The sequence below is a fragment of the Triplophysa rosa genome, linkage group LG13 (genome assembly GCF_024868665.1).
Source record: "Triplophysa rosa linkage group LG13, Trosa_1v2, whole genome shotgun sequence".
In the NCBI taxonomy this organism is placed as follows: Eukaryota; Metazoa; Chordata; class Actinopteri; order Cypriniformes; family Nemacheilidae; genus Triplophysa; species Triplophysa rosa.
The window spans coordinates 21,246,957-21,263,311 of NC_079902.1; the positions used below are offsets into that span (position 1 = coordinate 21,246,957).

The 16,355-nt window shown below is 39.6% G+C and overlaps 1 protein-coding gene across 3 annotated transcripts in view; it reads right to left on the minus strand.

Annotated features, from left to right (window-relative positions):
* Positions 1–15,399, minus strand: part of stox2b (storkhead box 2b) — a 56,587-nt gene extending 41,188 nt beyond the window's left edge. The window contains exon 1 of one of the 3 annotated variants that reach the window (XM_057349356.1): positions 14,329–15,399. In XM_057349356.1, coding sequence (XP_057205339.1) covers positions 14,329–14,656 — 328 coding nt within the window. In that variant the 5' untranslated portion in view covers positions 14,657–15,399. Of the gene's footprint in view, positions 1–7,321; positions 7,434–7,772; positions 8,046–14,328 lie in introns of those variants that run through there. The other 2 variants (XM_057349358.1, XM_057349362.1) reach the window with 2 other exon arrangements.
* Positions 15,400–16,355: the final 956 nt, after the last annotated feature.

Genomic DNA, 16,355 nt, shown 5'->3' on the forward strand with positions numbered 1-16,355 from the left:
GTACTGTAGAATCCACTCCGTGTGTATGCCCTTAGAGAAAAGCGGCAGTACCAAACTGCTGCCAATGAGGCCAGGCCTCTGGACTCTCTCTTCCACAGCCTAATTTCAGCACACAGCACGCAATTATGGCCCTCCACGAAATAAATATCCAGTGCCAAATGACCTCTGCCAAACCGCAACTCAATGGCTTCAATCCAAAACTCAAAACCATACATGAGGAACCTCAACATTCATTAGATACCTGAGCTCAATATTTTCACCATTGCAGGTATTTCCATGGATCTCGAGGGACTGCAGACTGATCTGTGTTTAAGTCCTGTACATGTCATGTGAAATAATGATTTCAAAGCAAATGAACTACTGCTGGCCCAGTAGCAGTGTACTAGTTTTACAAGGCAGTTTTAAGCTCGCATTCCTGAGTAGAAAGTTTAAACATATTCTATATACAGTATGAAGAGCATTTTTTCCAAGGTTGGTCAAAGTTAGCTTTTTCATGGCCATTTCCACCCTATTTCTGACCCCTAAAAAGACTTTTTCTTCTACGTTCATCCGTTAAAGACCACGGTTTCAACTGCCGGTGGACCTTTAGGGATGGGCACGAGCACTCGGACACGACAGCGACGATCGATGACCCTTTCTGATTGGTTAAGCTGGCATTTCGGGTGGTACCCAGAGATTTGATTGGTTGCGTTGCGAGAGTTTGCGGTCCAAGTCCGGAGCACAGAGAAGAGCATATTGAAATCTTACAGCGATGCCTGGTTTCACTTTGATAAACTTGACGAAAATACAGTCAAGTGCAAAATGTGCAGCGCCAAGCTTCTTACAAAACATACAAATCTACTACAAGTTTGATTCGTTATCATCTTATGCTCGCCCTGCTCCACACCAGTATATTTGGACACAAAAATTGTCAATTTTTTTATAATCTAACAGTATTGATTTAATTATTTACTCAATCTTGTCAATTTTTAATCAACATAAATTTTCGTATCAGTGTTGTAATTAAAATGTTTTCATTGTCACCATGAGGGACACGCCCCCCCCTCTAATGCCCCGCCCACAATTAATCAAGTACTCGTTTTTCAAACCTGTCCAGTACTCGAAATGAAATATGATCAAAAATGCCCATCCTACGGACCATCATACATTGCTTAGGCTAGCGCAAAGACAAAACACCTGTTAGAGCTGTACATAAACACAGGAATTCATATCAGTTTCAAATGCTCATAACTGTGACGTCAACACCATGATCACTCTTGAATGAGCCGGTTTTGCATCTTAGTTCCTCTAAATGCACGGACAGGAGAGAAAGTTCTGCATTGTGGATGTTATATTAAACTCTATATTAAAATTCTATGTTCCATGTTATGCTTTGATATATAAATAATACAGGACATTTAAGCCCACGCAATGACCCTTGATGTCCCTTTTACCCTGTCCCTCCCTTGAACACAAATTTGACACGGCCCTCAACTCTATAATCTAATTTTCATAATATCCATGGCCCTATATTAAGTCAAGGTTAGAGCCCCGCTGCTCACATTAGGACGTGTTGTTTGGTTACCAATGTACTCCAAAGTTGTCTGCAGACGAAAGAAAACCATACAGGTTTGGAATAACATGAGGGTGAGTAAATGATGAAAGAATTTTCATTTTTGGGTGAACCATCCCTTTAAAACTGACTGTCACAGTCATGCAAAAATACAGAGAAACAAAAATAGGACATCTGATCAGATAGTAAGATCAATAGCTGTAAAAGTGGAGCTGAACTCCGTTCGAACTCGCCGCTGAATTTATGCAACTAGGTCGGCTGCACACGAACGCGAGCTTCAGTCAGACAGACTGAACGCCCGCTCGCCCCGCGCCGCTTCATTAGGGAGCTCTGCGAAGCCATTTCAAACAGAATCTATCATGAGAACTTTATTGAAAACCGTGCAATTAAAGGGAAACCCCTCTGCTCTTCAAAGTGCCCGAGAATGAGTCCGACCAGATATCTGCAAGCCTCCCCTACCATTTTGTAACCGAGAGATGACCGTAACATCTTTGAGCACGGCAGAATCAATGTATTCTGGCTTCAAACGCACTGAGCTCTACTTTCATGGTCCCACTGTAAAGCACTTCAGTCCAAACCTTCTCCATGGTACCAGCACGAGTTAAGCACTCGGTTGGCAGTTATATACATCGCGTCTCTCTACGGGCTTCGTAACTTTGCTCGCCAAGGCTAATCGTGGTTTAGCAATGAGAACAGTGCAGAAAGTTTTATCGTCGATGTCCTAATGAGAACGCCATACCGAGTTCGGCGAGGCCAATTTGAACAGTGTCCAAGGATTCATAAACGTCTTTGCTTCTGCCTTTTTCTTAAAACGACAGTCAGAATCAGTCTGACATATGGTCATCAATATTTTGAGATCTCTAACACTTTCACTGTGTGTCTGTCGGTTTCCATAGCAGTGTAGCATATGGGCACTGGCCTGCTGCCCAGAGAGGAAACTTCACCATTATTTAAGCAATATAATATTCTAGTAATTTATTCCCAGGGTCCATGGCCAGACTCCTATCCAGGGTTGATTTACGGGTCCCAGCTTTGTTGTAACTCACAGCAGACATGTCGAAATAAGGCGATCTCACCTCAGCAGTGTGTAGTTTGGATAACACACTATAATGGCAAAATAGAATCAAATTAAAAGAAAATACATGGCGGATTTAAAATAACACAGGCTGGTTTTATGAAAATACGGTTCGGACATGTGAAATCATTTAAATAGAAAGAAAATGTTTTATATAGCCTAAAATGGGCTGGACGACGGCAGAGACTTAAATATCTTCATTAAAGTTCACCCAAAAATGAAGAAAATGTCAATTACTCACCCTAATCCCAAATCATCATCAAGTAGCTCTTTTTTATACAATGGAAGATCGCACAAAAGACCTAAAATCAAACACTTCTTACAGAAATATTTTTTTTTAATTTTGAGTATAAATTCATTTTCATTCCTCCTAAGAAAATCGACTTTTGCCCATCACAAAAAATAATAACTGGAAATTCAGTTAGAAAATAAAAAATATTTTTTAAGTGAACTGTTCCTTTAACTCCTATGTTTGTCACACATGCGAAGGAAGCAAATGGTCCTGAGGAGAAACGGCAAGTGAACATTTAAAAATAGCTGCAATCAATGATGTAATCAGCTGAATAACACGTTTTCACGTGTGCGTGTGTGGCTGGGGTGTGTTTCAACAAACTGGAAAGCTTCTCATATAAATTATTTTATCTAATGAGGGTGCAAATCCTGGCAACAGATTCTGTCATTGTTGTGATAGTCATTACTGTATAATCATCATTTTCTAAGACTTAGTCGGGCACAAAAGCATTGAAATAATGAAAACTTGATGATTATGTGCTCACTCACTGGAGAAATGATTTCAGTACACACATAACTCGAGCAGAATTACATCTATGAACTGTTTGTAGGTTTTTCTGAGAAACTGCTTAATTTTGTTTTAAAAAGACCTGACCACCCAGAACACCCTAGCAACGTCATAGCAACGCCCAGGCAATCACCCACAACACCCTAACATCACGTCAGCCACTCACAAATCTTTAAAAAAATGTAAAAGATTCATGATCAAACACTATGCAAAGCTTTTGTTCTGATCTGACCAGCATCTAAATCTGTGAGTTAATTCGGAGACCACCCTGGACTTCAAGAAAAGCAAAAGAGAAAGTGAGAGAGCGGGCGAATGCGTAAAGCCCAGTGCCAAGAGCCGACCGAGCCGCCCATTCATAACTCCAGGTCACAAGGCAAAAGAAAACAAAGAAAGCAGCGCCAAGAATTTTAGAGGGTTTTTTTAGCGGCGGTTTTGTTTTTCTTATGTGAGAAAAGACCTCAGACTGAGTTCCGGCATCATTTGGCCGGTGTCCCCGGATCCGCAGTTAACGGAATGATCCCAGGATGTCTTCCAGATGACATAAGAACCCAATGAAAGCCATTGGAGTGGCACTGTGATGAAAAGACGAGTTTTCAGGACTGGGCGATATATCAAACAATCTCAATGATTTTCCAGGCGATATTAAAAGAAGCAAAATGGTGAAAACTGCGATGATTTTAAAGCTCTTTTGATTTGACTATTAGGTTTTCTAAAAGTCATTCAACTAGTTCGGGACATTCTTATGGGTATGAGAATTGAACTAAAGAAATATTGCTTTCTTTAATAACAACTAAACTAAACTAAGCTTGAAAAAAAACATTCTTATAAACAACTACAGAGCAAATATACAGGATTTTGAATCATAAAAATGCCTATATCAAAATCAATTCAAGTCTCAACACAAGAAACTCACACATCTGCAAGTGGGTCACTTTAGGTTATTCATTTTACCATAACATTTTTTCAAATGCGAAACATTACTCAATATCGCAAAGAGATGACACAATGAATCTTTTCTGTGAATACAATTTAAGCTTCTCATAAAGGCTTTTAAGAGTCTTTAGCATTAAGAATTGGAAAAACACAGAAACAGATGGAGCCACAAAAGAAAATAAAACATGGGGTGATATTAGATACATGTTATGGTCAAACACACTTGAATTTGATTCAGGTTGTGCATACTGTAGCAGAATAAATCCAAACCACAGCGTGACACCACGTCCAACAATGATTTAGCTTACGAATGGTAAAGAAAAGCAACCAATCAACACTTAACATATCAGTCTCCTATAATGCTTGTTATATCTGGTCTGACATCGAGCGATGACGTCATAAATATCATGTTCCCCATGAACTTCTGTCATTCGGAAACATGGCTTTTCCTATCACTGCTATGCGGATGATACACAACTCCACTTAGCATTTCAGCCTGATGATCCAACTGTTTCTGCACGCTAGGGATGTAACGATAACCGGTTTTATGATAAACCACGATAAAAAGTAATATCATGTCATATTTTAGTTAATATTAAACGGTACCAACTTATCGTTACTAACGGTAAATACTGTCCAGCGTCAGCCAAAGTTAGAAACAGTATAACAGTGGTGCATTATGAAACGCGGTTTTGTTCATTTGTGTCAGGAGTGCAAAAAACAACAAAATAATATGTTATTGAGACATACATATTCAGCCTCGCCTGCTCCCGTTTATTTGTGATCACAGGGCTTTTAGTCCAGAAATGTGCAAATTGGGGGAAATATACTGAAACGGGTTTACTTCATATTTCTTTAGGCAGACTGATGATTTTAAAGCTCGATTCAACTCTGTTTCTGTGGCGATCGCTCTTATGACTGCAGGTGTCTCCTGGGTCCTAAAGAACACCCGATTACACACGACACATGCAGACAGATTATTTTCTGATTTGTGTTGCGTTTAAATTAATGTCTGATTTAAGGTTGTGTTCAACCTGAACAAGAGAAACTTTTACCTAATGACCCCATTGTGCCAGTATTAATATTAATGTTATTTATTTGATGTTTATGGCAACAAAAAGTGCTTTTAACAAGTCACATCAATATAAAACTTGGTATCAGTACTTTTTGCACATTTCCAGCACATTGTTAAAAAACCCCACGATAAAACTGATAACAGTGATCATTCTGTTGACTATAATAGCGATGTGAAATTGTCATACCGTTACATCTCTGCTGCACGCATTTCAGCATGCCTGAGTGACATTTCAATCTGGATGAAGGACCGTCACCTGCAGCTAAACCTTGCAAAAACAGAACTGCTTGTAATCCCGGCCGACCCAAAGACTCATCACAACCTCTCCGTTCAACTAGGCTCATCAACCATCACACCTTCCAGAACGGCCAGAAACCTGGGAGTGGTAATCGATGATCAGCTAAACTTCACGGATCAATTTGCATGTTTAATCTAAACTTGGGATTCTTAAAAAACTATTTGGCCACATTTTAACACGCTGTGATGCCTTTCTGACAATAAGATGCTACTCGGTGTTCTAACAAACAGACACCAAATATAACCACAGTGTGGATTCCTCTATCTTCACATCCGCTGTTTCATCTGGGTCAGACTGGATGGTTATTGATTTTTGACAGAGAGGTTTGAATGAATATAAAAACCTACAAATCTATGTGCACACGCAGGGCCTGAAATCAACAAAACAAAATTAAATACAGTAAAATTTATAAGGGACTGTGACGTAGGTCATGATTAAAACCTATTCCAAATGTAAATGATTAATCACACAAATATATGTCAAATACAAAAACAATCCAGAGGTTTTGCTGTAGGCCTGAATGAACAAATATGACTGAACAAATCTATAATGCAGTAAATGACTCTTGGCTGTGAATCTCTGAATAAGTGCCTTCTGACAGCTGTGTAAAAAAACATTAAAGCTCACTGGCAAATGTGTGTTGTTCTTGGCACTTCGGATTAAGTCTTCTATTGAGATTAAAGCATCTAAATAAGACATCTGCCAACAAAAACGCAACCTTTTTCATAAGTAGGCGTTTAAACTGTGAACCAAAGAAGTATTGTGGCATTATTAAATTCCAAATACATATCAATTTCTTTTAAATGTTATTCACTGGATTGATTGTTTGACGTCTGGCCTTTAAGCTTTACAAAACAAGTTCTCTATTGAAACTGCTGGTACTGAAGAGCAACGCAACTCTGTCCTCTAGTGGAGACAGATGAGGTGAACTACAGCAGCAGCTAGGATCAAAGTCAACATGAGACCTATTACATCCCAAATTGTTAATGTAATTCAATGCATTTCTGAATTAACAGGATATTCAATGAAAATATGTGAGCCTGGATTGTGAATCAACAGTCTAAATATTTAATCTAAATATTTCTGGCACTTATTTCCTTTGAAGTACACTGATTTGTTGTACACAATATTATTAAAAAGATGTATTAAAGGGATAGTTCACCAAAACATGCACATTATTTGATCATTTATTCACCCGAAACCTTAAGTTGATCTTAGAACCATTGTCACCAATGGAGCTACGATCAACGTAGGCTTACGATGCTTTCGGGAAACGCAGCCCTGAAAGGTCAGACATTTCCAAATTCTCCAAAACCAACTTAACAATTTTGATTCGTGTGGTTTTACAGTCAAGACAATATCAATCCAAATACATTCATACGCAAGCCAACAGCAAGCAAGAATCACTTCATCCATGAAGCCTCTTAGGTAAATCTCCAGTCATTACCACATTTGCCATCATAGGATGTGTTAGTTTGCTATAAGCAAGGAGGATTTAGATTAGTGGGCAAAGCGCTAGACAAATCTTATCAGTACTGCACCACCAGGGGGAGCTGTGCACAATGACACGAATGCTTTGCCGAGCTAACCTCGTGCTGATCCATCTTAAGTGGATGAGATCAAGATGACCTCACTGCCGGGACGACCATGGCCAACACAACAGCGCTCTGGTATTTTTCAGCCTTGTGACCGTCCTTTGTCTCTGCAACGACTCATATCAAACAGTCACCACCACAATGACACATTTATGTTTAAACTTTTCTGCCGAAACCAAGTCGACATCCACAAGCTTTTAGTTTATGTCACAGCCGTGATTTACATTAAACGTTCCTATAGACTCTATGCACGATCGCTTCCGCGTTTTGTCTCAGTCCGCTCAGTTACATCCGGCGCACGTAGCATAGGGAACAATGACGTTTAAAAATGACGAGTCAATTTATCCAAGGACTACATCATACATCGACAACCCAAAAGGGGAAAGGCTTCAAGCTATACTTTTCAAGCTACATCCACAAATATTAAGTAAACTTTTGCACTTACTCAAGGCTTGATCACAGAGGCACTGTAGTGGTGAACACTCGCAGTTGATCCGTACGGATCGTGCTCTATGGTTCGGAACGCATGTGACCCACGGATTAACTGTAAGTGTATTCATCATAGAGTAAAAGATGCGTTCTCACTCGGTCTCCAGTTTTAGCGCGGAACACGCTTTGGTCTCTCTCCAGTATCTGGACCGTGGACGAGTACAATATTAAAGCGCATTCTCACGTACATCTTAACTTAAACCGCTGCATAAGCAGCAATGTTGTGTTGAGTCAAAGCACAAATGACGCGATCCACGCATCCAAACACGCTCTACTTCACAATTTTGACGTGCCGCCCACTCGTGATTCAGGTCGAGATACTTCACAACACCTGTCACATGTACAATCTGATCTCTAGAGATCCAGTTGTCAGATGTTTACTTGAAATGCACGTTTATATCATATTTATTTGCTATGCATGCTATAATATTTTAAATCATGATGTTAAATAATCTGTTAAATTAAACTGTTGATATCTTCAGGTTACAAAAAAAAAAAATCTGGACCTACAAATAAGAATTCATAGGGAAAATGTGCATAACTGTCAAGAAAATAACATCATCGTAAAAAAAATCTACTTTACGCTGTGAAATTGCTGCCGGGTTATTTTTTGACCCCAATATTGGGTCAAAAAGGAACAAACCCAGCCGTTGGGTTAAATTAACCCATAAAATGTTTATATTTCAACCAACAATGGGTTAAAACACGCTATAGCATTTTTGGTTGAAATAACCCAGAATAGGTTAATTAACACCCCAAAGGTTGGGTTCATCCCTTTTTGGCCCAACGCTGGGTTGAAAATGACTCCTAGCATTTTTGTAGCAGCGTATCATTTACAGTTATTTTGATTTAAGAGTGAAATATGACCTGGAACGTCAGATCAGTGATCAGATCAGACAGCTAAAAGATCACCGAGTATGCTTATATAGGAGAAAGCAGATTCTAATTTGCAACATATAGACGACATACAGAGAGAGAGAGGAGGGGGTATTGTATAACTCAACGCTGTTCTTTTATGTTCCCTTAAGTGCAGCCCATATAAATAAAGGCACTCCATTGATAAAATGTCTATCACATTTCAAATGTATAGAGTCTATATAATCTCCTACATTTCATGGGGTGTCTAGTTTCTCTTATAATTGCCAGGCCTAAGATTTCAGTTCAGTAAATAGGTTGTGGATCAGTGCTCTGTATAATCTGAGACTGCAGTAAGATTCACGAGCAGTATAGTCAGTCTGGGTGCATGGCCTTTCCCTCCCACCCTGAGAGCCGGCCTGCACAGACACACACCTGCGAGGCATGAGAGGAAAAATGCACACAGGTAAATGACCACAAAACCGTCATTCAGCCCCAGGCAAATGAGAAAGGTGTCATTCTTGCACTCTCTTCACATAAAAGCTATGTTGTTAGGACATGCCAAACTGAGTCACGGTACAATTTGGAAAGTTTTCTGATTTAAGGACGCAGTTTTTAAAGTGCATAATCAGCATAACTTCACTGCATACCCTAACATTATCAGAGCTAAAGATAATATGCCATCAGACATTTATGCGCTGAAAAGAATCCTAATGGACACTTTCACCACTCAAGGCTTGATGCAAATCAGTTTGCCAAGTTTAAAAACTTCATTTTCACATTTTATAAAGAAATGCTTGCCAAGTCTGCAACTAGGCAACAATGTTACAAGCAGTTGCTAAGGTGTCCTGAATGTTGCAATGGTGCTTTTAGAGTTTTGTAATATGGTGTTATGTAGTGTTGCTTGAGCGTTGCTGTGGTGTTCTTAGCGGTTCATGTTGCTTACAGGCCCAGGTCAAGAGCAATATTCAGGGCCAGTATTTATCAAGCTTCTTAAAGTGCCATTTTAGTCTTAAGTGCTGAGAATTCATGAAATTTACTCCTACTTCCAAACTTAAGTATAAAAGCAACTTATCAAATTTCTTAAAGCTAAGAATCACTCTTACTCTCCCAATTATTTAAGACAGCTCGAGAGGTCTCTCAAGTGCTTAGGAGTTGCCACTAGGGGCTTGTGATGGACCTGAGGAGACAGAGACATGTGGTGGACAGAGGGATTGGCCAATGGAACCGTAGATTCCACATTATAAACACATAAATTCGGTACCCCCCCTGCATAGGCGTAATTGCGGGTGGGACAGGAAGTTGATTGTGTCCCCACCACTTCGCGAAAGGCATTTATTCATAAAACAACATCTACACATGATTAACAAACTTCTTTGTGCGCAAGATAAAAGGTACGCAGTCCGTACATGTCATTAATTTTGCGCATTCTCCTTATGCTGTATTGTTCTCAATGGTACGTGTGATTTAACATGCAAGAAAAGATTCATGCCAAAAATAACATTGTATTTAAAGCAAAACTACTCGACTAAAGCAAATAAAAACTAATTTCTGCACCGGTTTAAAATGTGTAATTAAGATATGATGGAAAACGTGTTTATCTTTCATTTCCAATATGTATGTCATAATGTATTGTCTTGTCTTTATTGCCAAATGTATGTTTAATGTAAACTCCTATTAGGAATTTCACCATTCAACGTGAATGTTTCGAAGGATATTCTTAAATAATGAAATCTATTCAGTGATTGGTCCATAGCATTGTCGTCATCCAAAATCCCGTTTGCGGCACAACAAAGTGTCGAAAGTCATAATTTAGTCCTACACTTCACTGAAATTACGACTGAGCTGCTTTATAACTAACTTTTAAGAGCAGCTTTGAGACGAGAATTTTTTTACTCCTTAACCCTTTAGAGCCTGAAGGGAAAATATGTTGTTTTCACACATTTTGTTCTTTTGACTGTCAAATTCTAACACAATGTCCTATCATCATGTGCAAGGTATGATGAAAACAACTGTCTTTCAATAAAATAAGGGTTTTCACCATTGAGTTTGTAAATAGAATTTAAATAGACAAAAATAAAAAAACGTAAATACATTTTTACTGATTTTTATTCAGACGTTCTCAAAAAACTAAAGAACGACACGAAGAATATACTGTTGTACATGCAAAAAAGTATTTTTAGTGTCACTCATGTACATAGTTTTCATTCAGGAGCCTTTTTGACACCAGTTCTTTGGGCGTAATCAACTCCGGTTCCCCGAGGGCTGCTGCCGCTTGTGTCTCGTACGGCTCTCACTAAATCCTTGGTGTTTCGAGTCTGACGGCATCACCCAAACGTGTTTTTTCATCTTTTTTCATCTTTTTTCGAGTCTGACATCATCACCCAAACGTGTTTTTTCATCCATTTTAACAATCATAGGTAGTTTAGATGGTTAGAGTAAGGTTAGGGTTAGGGTGTGGGTTAGGGAAGGTTTCGTAAGACTTGAAACACCAAAGATTTAGTCAAAACCAACAAGCCACGCCCACGGATCTGACTCGAAAGTACCGTCCCCGAAAACAGATTAAGCGGCAGACGGGCAGCTTGAAACGGCGCTCTGAATACACCGTATATCATTTACACACAGAAACAAGATTGTATAGTGTTGCTAATAGCTGATGTCAGTAAGCACGCTATTTAGGGCGCAGACCAAAGAAACGACGCGCTGTCACTTTCAGCCGAACCAACCCAAATACACGAGAACGATGTAAGTGCTCGCTTTTGATCATAGTAACTTAGGCCTACTTATGTGATTATTTTATGTGTCTGTGACATGAATAAACAAATGATGTGTTTAAAAACACCGTTAGAGTCTGTGTGTGTGTGCGCGCGAGTGAAACCCACCACAGCTCAAGTACAAAAGCTGTTGTTTGTCATTTTACAAACGTCCTCCGCTTATACTTTCACATAAGATCATTAATCGTTTTAACCGCGGTTTACTTCCCACCGCTGCCTCGAGTTCAACATGGCTGCGTATCAAATGTGTAACATGCTCATTCTCCCCGTTATACGTGTTGTGTGAAATCTCCCCGCACCGGGGCTATTTTAAAATGGCAGGCTTATTAAAATAATGGGCGGGAAACTATAGAGATCCGATCACATTATCCAGATGTGGAAGCCACTTGTTGACAAGTGTAAACGCGCTGTGTCCTGATTGTCTGAAGATCCGATCTGCTTGTTCGGATCACCGAGATCACATGTTAATGCCAAGTGTAAACGCACCCTAAGTCTAAGCCTATTTTACAGACATTTCTCATAAGACAACATTTACTTACCCATCCACATCTGGATCGACACCCACAGCATATTCTGAATATGCAGAATCCGGGTCAGAAGAGTCTCGCACACCGTCAGTTTCATGCTCAGAAAGCATCTCAATCACCTCTGATGTTGTATATTTCCTCTTCGCCATGTTTCGTTTGCCTATTTTTATTTTATTTTACTTGCTCAAAAACTCTCTAATCTGTCGCACTCCGTCACCCCCTGTTCATATCTGCCCTCCACCACTCTCCACGAAAACTGCAGCAAATGGCTTATGATTACTGTAATACATACATGTAGGGCTGTCACGATTATTAAATAATCGTCTCATCGCGATTGTTTGACCTCATCGCGATGGTTTCAGATCATCGCAATTATCGCACATCTCTATAGAAGACACTAGGGGGAGCTGTAGTGCATCTGCATATTGCATATTTTAGTGTATATATTGTAACTAAAGCATGGTAATACTTGTAAAATGTACCACCACAACACAATCACTTAAAAAAAAAACTAACATATATCATAAAATACTCTGCAGTACAATTTAATATTATTTAAAAATCTCAGTGTAAACCAGTCCTACCAAAATTTCATTAAACAAAGTACAATTTTACTGTAGATCTGCAGTGAAACAGCTAGAAGCTTTCTAGATGATAGATAATGGTGGCTTCAATTCACCCCTGATCATATTTACTTCAATTTACAAGTATTTGGCGGTTGTATTATTGACAGAAAAGCCTAAACCTTAAATGATGACCCAATTTTTTCCAATGTATTTCCAAGAAAAAAACAAGTCTTGATATTCAGAAACAATATGGTCAATTTCAATCGCTGAATCACGAGAGATAGAGATGAGTGACGTGAGTGAGTGAGTAGTGAAGTGAGATGATGAGTGAAGAGAGAGAGAGAGAGAGAGAGAGAGAGAGAGAGAGAGAGAGAGAGAGAGAGAGAGAGATGCCTACAGCGACACTTCTCAAAAATCTGCTGTTTATTAAGGGCTAAGTTTCATTCCTCATGACTACTGCCTGCTAAAAGCAATCCACAATACACACAAAGCCATCCCATAATACTACTGAACAGAAGTGGCAGTAATGGCTGCGCTCAGATAAAGAACGCTGCTGTTCCATGGGTCTGAATATGGGACAGTAGCTTTCTGCACCAATTAACCTGAATAGCGGAGCTGAACATTGATGGTCCTGATGAAGAGGTGAAGACAGACTTGCGTCCGTCTGTTACAGAATTACACAAACTTCAAATCACTAGTTTACTAGCAGTGTTTTTAGACCACAAGACATGTACTTTAAACTACACAAACCTAGAGTACGTAGAAAAACACATTGACCCCATGCTAAACAAAAGACTTGCGCCTTTAAGAACAAAACCAACCACATGAATCTTCTGCCTTCATGATCTCAAGAAGGTTTTAGGTTACAAGTGATCAAATTTCCCAAGATCTTACAACTGAAGATAGAGAGAGAGAGTTTGAATGAAAATATTGATTAAAGTGCGTGCCGGTCACATGATGACATCACTGTCACAAGCCGCTCATGTTTCCTAGAAATGTAAAAATGGCACAGCAAAGCCCGCCATCCAACTTACAAATTTTTTTAAACTGAAATGGGATATATCTTGTTCCTGGAGAGCACCATCTTATATATAACACATTTCACTCACAAAGAGCCATTTGCAGCCAGGTAAATATAACTAAAATGTACATTAAAAAAATCTATATTCCGGCCTGAATGGCCGTTTTTGTAAAAAAAATACTGGGTTTTCGATGACCATGTGATTCCTAATAAATTTATAGGGCCATAATTAAAATGTATAGGGCCATAATTTATCACAACCACAAAAACAATCATGTATAAGACAATAATATCAGATTGTACGACAAAGTATACCACAAAACCAAAATGACATATCTGAAAAATGACATTATTACATGATGTACATGTCAATAAAACTACAACACAACCATGGTCATAAATAACTCCTTCAGAGAAATGAACGATGGTTTTATTATAGCAGCAGTAGTTGTGGATTTTGGTGGATTGATTCCTATTGTACTTTCATTTGTATTCACGTAAATGACTACATAATATCATGGCTTTTGTAGAGACCATAGTAAATGTGTGGTTACTATGGTTTCACTACAAAAAACACTACGATTGCTATTGTCAAAGAATAATATTCACATATCATGAATCTCCAACTTTGCACTTCAAATTCTACATGTATCATGTCCATTGCACTACTATAGTACTACCATGGTATATTATTAGTGAAGGAGCTTGAGATTAGTATCATAATGAACATGCACAGCACTAGTATAGGGAACATATGAATGATTCTCACCGAGGTATTTGATGTCAAAGCCCTGCGGAGGTTTGAGGGACCTCCTCATCCAAGCCTCTCTCAACACCTCCAGGTGATCCTCCTTCCCCTGGATCAATAACACATGTTCGTCTATCCAGCCCAGGAAAAAGACCTCGGCTATGGCATCCGCCACCATCTTATTCCAGAAATACTTCATGTTCAGTGACTTAAAGTCGGCGAATATCTCGTAGCCTGTGTGATGGTGCGGCGGCTCCTCGCTCTCCGTCACCCCGGGCGCGTCCTCCGCCACGACGCGCGACAGCACGATGGCCAGCGAGTGCGGTGCGATCTGCAGGAACGGCTCCATCGATCCTCGCGAAGATGCCCGTGTCAGACTCAACGCATTCCACGCGCGTCAACGCGCAAATAAGGCGATTGATCGATCGATCGATTTGATCAAGCGAGTGCGCGCACCCGCGACCAGACAAAAGAGCTTTTGCGCGTTAGTTCATTTGACCTGTCTGTGTGAGGTGATGTAATTGTTGTAATAAAAAGAGCATGGTGGTGATATATATGAGGTAAATGTCATTCTTGTCGTTGCGAACAAAGGCCTGGATGGATGCTGGATGACATTTTAAGGTAAAAAAATCCAGATGTTGACGGAGCGACGATCACGTTATTCTCAGCTGAAATCGCCGCATATTATCCATTCCTCACCTTCACCGGAGACATCAGAGCGAACGCCGCGAAAACAACCAAATCCTCTTCCGGCGGAGATGCGGGATGGCGTGAATCATTATTTTAATGTGCCAGGATTGAAACGTCCGCAGAGCGAAAATGGGAGGATTGCGTTTGCTCGTGTTTTTTTCTTGTCGAGATGCGGTTGCAGGCCGGCGCGTGAGATGGCTGTGTGATTTCCCGTGTGTGAAGCAGGTTGTTACCTTGAAGCTCCCGTACGTAGCTCGTGGCGCCCTCTATTGATGAAAAAGAGATACACAATTACTCACTCCAAATGTGATGTTGCAGGTTGAGCTTAGTAGTCAAGATTTCTTTTAATGTGAATTTTTTGTCGAACTCTCTTCTATCCTCGCCCTGTCCTAACGGCGAAGGAAGCGCGCGTTCACATCACACGCTCGCCACCGAGATGCACGCCACTCACCGAACGTGCTACGGAGATGTTTCAACGAGTTATCTGTGCAGTGTTGTAGACGTTAAAGGCACGTTTTCACGACGGTCTAGTTACATTTTAAATAGAGCCAATTTTCCCCTTTAATTACAGTTTTTAATGCAGTGGAAAGAACTGGCCACAAGAAAATTCCCTTGTCAACTTTAGTTTTGGCCCTATAGTACACTTTTACGCAATCCATTGAGAAAACATTTAAAAATGTAGAATTAAATGTTGAATTTTTTATCGATTAAAAATCCACAGAAAAAAGTGTTATCTTTGTTCTAAAGCTATCTCCATTATAGCGGTGAAGGTGTAAAACCAGGAGATTTCACCAGACAACATAATTCTCTAACAGATTGACCTATACACAGAATACACACCACTGTGACACCCTTTGTATTCCTTTGTGTCTCAACATCACTGTTTATTTCACTGAGGTGGTTTCCAAACGTTTTATCACATCACAGTAGTATAAAAACATCCAGACTAGCAATTACAGCAACTATACCAGAATGAGCCATCTAACAGGTAACAAACACATGATATATATTACAGCAAGATGATTTAGAGATGTCAGTTTGATGGTTTTACTCAGGCTCAGACATGAAAACACGTCTCTGCTGTGCTGTTCACTTCTTCTGTTTCATAATAGCCGCAGGTGATGAGTAATTTAATGCCTCAGTATGTTGTTAACCTGCAGGAGGATGTGAAACCTGACTGCTGACTCCACAACAATTTACATTTGTTTCAGTGATGGTAAAGACAATTATTATGAATCCATCATTATTATTAATCAACCCAAAGATATTTTAATTGTGTGCTGTTAATGTTTTATTGCGTAAAAAATCCGAGAAATAAGTCTGTGTTACATTTCACCACAAATTAAACGAACAAAGAA